This window comes from Gavialis gangeticus, unplaced genomic scaffold (assembly GCF_001723915.1).
Source record: "Gavialis gangeticus isolate Ggan-Ray unplaced genomic scaffold, GavGan_comp1, whole genome shotgun sequence".
Classification (NCBI taxonomy): Eukaryota; Metazoa; Chordata; order Crocodylia; family Gavialidae; genus Gavialis; species Gavialis gangeticus.
Window position 1 is genome coordinate 11,338,328 of NW_017729014.1, and position 3,588 is coordinate 11,341,915.

General features: G+C 55.9%; 1 protein-coding gene across 3 annotated transcripts in view; it reads left to right on the forward strand.

Annotated features, from left to right (window-relative positions):
- Positions 1 to 3,582, forward strand: part of CASZ1 (castor zinc finger 1) — a 214,605-nt gene extending 211,023 nt beyond the window's left edge. For all 3 annotated transcript variants that reach the window (XM_019511746.1, XM_019511747.1, XM_019511748.1), the window contains one exon: positions 1,885 to 3,582. In XM_019511746.1, coding sequence (XP_019367291.1) covers positions 1,885 to 3,164 — 1,280 coding nt within the window. In that variant the 3' untranslated portion in view covers positions 3,165 to 3,582. The remainder of the gene's footprint in view (positions 1 to 1,884) is intronic.
- The last annotated feature ends 6 nt before the right edge of the window (positions 3,583 to 3,588 follow it).

Consider the following 3,588-nt stretch of genomic DNA (forward strand, 5'->3'; position numbering starts at 1 on the left):
GATTCTCTGCATGAGAAAGTGGAACCAGCTGAACTAAAAATGAGGTTTTAAACAGATTCAAGGCCTTAATCCCAGACTGTCTTCCCTGAAGGTTGGAATTACTCCCAGTTTACCCAGGTGTGAATGAGATCCGAGTTCAGCCCAAGACTGGACTCCTCTGCTTTGGTGTAGATTTCTTTTTTTCAGTGGCAATAGGTTCAGGAGTTGCCCAGGGAGCCAGGCACCAGCAATGCTTCTTGTTGCTCATAAGAATTGATAGTGAAGTGTGTGTAGGGGGCCTGGGTGGTTATGGGATGGGGATACTGCAACCTGAGGGTTGCTAGTTTGAATCTGGTTGAAATCTGTAGCAGCTGTCTCCTCCCTGGTGGCTGATCTGTGGCTAAATGAGACTGGTGGGGCGTAGGCCAGTTCCTAATGTACATGTGCGTACATCACTAAGATCCCCTTCCCGTGAGAGTCACAAACAAGCCCCGAGCAGCCGGCTTAGCAAGGTGCCACACGCTGAATGAGCCTTTCCCTGCTCAACAGGGTCTGCCCAGTTCAGGCACACAGCAGTGCATGCTGGGGGCAGCCTGGCCTGCTGCCATTCACGCCAGAGGTGCATTGTTCAGCCTGTGCTGCCCATCCGCAGTGCCATTTGACAAGCCCCTTTGTAGGGGGACATCGTTTGAGGGGCTGGGTAGGGTCAAATCAGCACCCACCACCTTCAGTGCTGCTCACCAGCCAGAAGACTGGCAGTAGCATTAAGTTAAATGGTTGCACATTCCTCCAGACCCCAAGGCCTAAATGCAAACTGCTGTGGATTGTCTGGAGCACAGACTGCAGGCATTGCATGGCACTCGTCAAGCCTGTCTTCATCAGGCTGCAAACCCAGCTCAGAAATCTCTGTTTTGTTGTGAACTCTAATTTCCAATTAAACTCAAAGGTTTGCAAGCATGCTGGAGTTGGCATCTTATAAGTGACCTGGGGCATAACCAGCGGTGCAAGGATGTTAATGGGTAGGAGGTGGCCAAGTTGTTGGTGTCTGCTTCATCCTCTGGGACTCCAGTCTCAGCCAGCGATCCTGCCTGTCAGGGTGAAACTGGGAGCCTGATGTGGGTCCCTTAATCTGATTGTGGAGGCCCCCAAGGGAAAGCTTCCAAAGTGGTATTTTCATGTGCAGCCTCCTGGCTAGTCATGATGAGAATTAGCCCCATTGAACATCTGTCCATCTGTCTTTCTAAATGTACTCATCACTGTAATATGTAGGCTCATTACGGTGAGGGATGTTACAGTCTCCTGGCCAAAGTCCATCTTGCTTCAATAAATCCCCCTTGCAGCTTCAATTAAATCTGGGATTCTTCTTCACTTTCTGCCTCGCCTCAACAGTTGCACAGAATTGCACCAGTGCTGCCCCTGCCCAGAGTGCATTTTGTGCGCAGACCTTGTGAAGAGTTTGGGGATGGCACAGGGTGAAAGGAACCAGCAGACTTCTGTGAAACTATAGCAGAGTGCCCTCTTCTTTTGGCTGCGATGAGCTGACTCCCCGGTGCTAAATGCCAGTTCACCGGAAAAAGAGGACTAGGAACAGCAAAGTGACTGGGAGATCCACAAAGCTGTTGAGAAGCAGCCCCCAGTCTCTAGGCAGGACTAAGGCTAGAAAAGCAGCAGCCATAAGGGTTTCCTTTGTGGAATGTGTCAGCCAAGCCCTGCTGCTGTAGCATCCAGCAGGTACCAGCCAACAGAATCCCCTAGGTGGATGACAGAGTGGGATCACGTTGGCTGCAGCATCATGGTTCGGCCACGCTAGTGGGCCAATACAGGGTCTGGGTCAGCCTGGCAGGTGCTGGAGGGGATGCGGGTTCCTGCTGCTCCTCTAATTCCTTTCTCCCTTCCTGTCCCCAGGGAACACCATCACCATGCCAACTGCCTCCGGGGCCAAAAAGCGCTTCTGGATCATTGAGGACATGTCTCCCTTTGGCAAGCGCCGCAAGACAGCATCCTCACGCAAGATGCTGGATGAGGGGATGATGCTGGAGGGCTTCCGGCGCTACGACCTCTATGAGGACTGCAAAGATTCCAGCTGCCAGTTCTCCCTCAAGGTCACCCACTACCACTGCACCCGGGAGAACTGTGGCTACAAGTTCTGTGGCCGCACCCACATGTACAAGCACGCTCAGCACCACGACCGCGTTGACAACCTGGTGCTGGATGACTTCAAGCGCTTCAAGTCCTCGCTGAGCTGCAACTTCCCTGACTGCCAGTTCTCTGGCAACAGCACGCACTTCCACTGCCTGCGCTGCGGCTTCCGCTGCACCGACAGCACCAAGGTGACAGCCCACCGCAAGCACCACGGCAAGCAGGACGTCATCAGTGCCGCCGGCTTCTGCCAGTTCAGCTCGAGCGTGGACTGCGAAGTGCCCGACTGCAAGTACAAACTCAAGTGCTCCCACTTTCACTGCACCTACCCCGGCTGCAAGCACACGGTGGTGGGCATGTCACAGATGGACTCGCATAAGCGCAAACACGAGAAGCAGGAGCGAGGGGAGCTGCCCGCCATCTCCCCTGGCCCCGAGGGTCTCCCCCACTCCACTGGGCTGGAGTACGACATCCAGAACTCTTCCGTCAACCTGGACAGCTCCCTCAACCTGGGCACGGATGCCAGCAGCTCCCTCTTCTTCCTGCAGAACGCGGCCGGCGTGGGCCTCAGCGACTCCCTGGACCTCAGCAAGAAGCAGTCAGAAGCGGCTGGGGGCCCTTCCCCCAGCCGAGCAGGGGCAGCTCCCCAGGAGGGCGGGACAGTGGCATCCAACTCTGGCGACGCAGAAGACGATGACGACTCCTCCCAAGAAGACGAGGAGGACGATGAGGAGATGAACGAGGAGGATGATGAAGAGGATGATGACGATGATGACGATGACGAAGACGACGATGAGGAAGACCTGAATACGGATTCCGAGGAGTCGCTTCCTGACCCTGAGGGCCTGGCTGCTAAAGAGGACAGGGAACCAGAGGAGGCCTCTTCTTCCATAGACCACGGCAATGCTTCCAGGCCACTGGGAGAGCCAGCCACAGCCCCGGTCCCCACTTCAGCTCCAACCCCTGCCCCTGCTCTGGCTGCTGCCTCAGCCCTCACCCTTGCTCCAGCTCCAGGCCCCACCCTTTCCCCAGCAGCTTCTCCTTAACCTTAGAGACAGCAGCAGCAGCGGTTTGGTTTTGCTCTTACACAGAATTGTTAAGAGGACCCCTTAGGAGGCAAGAACAAAGCACTGGGATGGCAAGCAACAAAACGCCCCATGCCACACGCACGAGAGGGAGGGGGGAGGGGACTCGGAGCAGCGGAGGGAACCTGCGCTCCCAGGCCCCGCAAGAGGGACAGGGCCAATGCCACGTTGCTTCCTCCTGCAGATGACAGGCGCCGGGATGGGCCACAGTGCAGCAAAACCCTCCGAGACAGACGCTACCCCCCAAGAGTGCTGGCTGTGGTCCCCGGCCCCTGCGTGGCATGTGGGACCTGCGTGCCCAGGCGGGGCTCCCCCCTCCCCCCCGGTTTCTTTCGGGATGTTATTTTTCCATGGTTTTAGTTGTACAATATTACTAACAATCTCC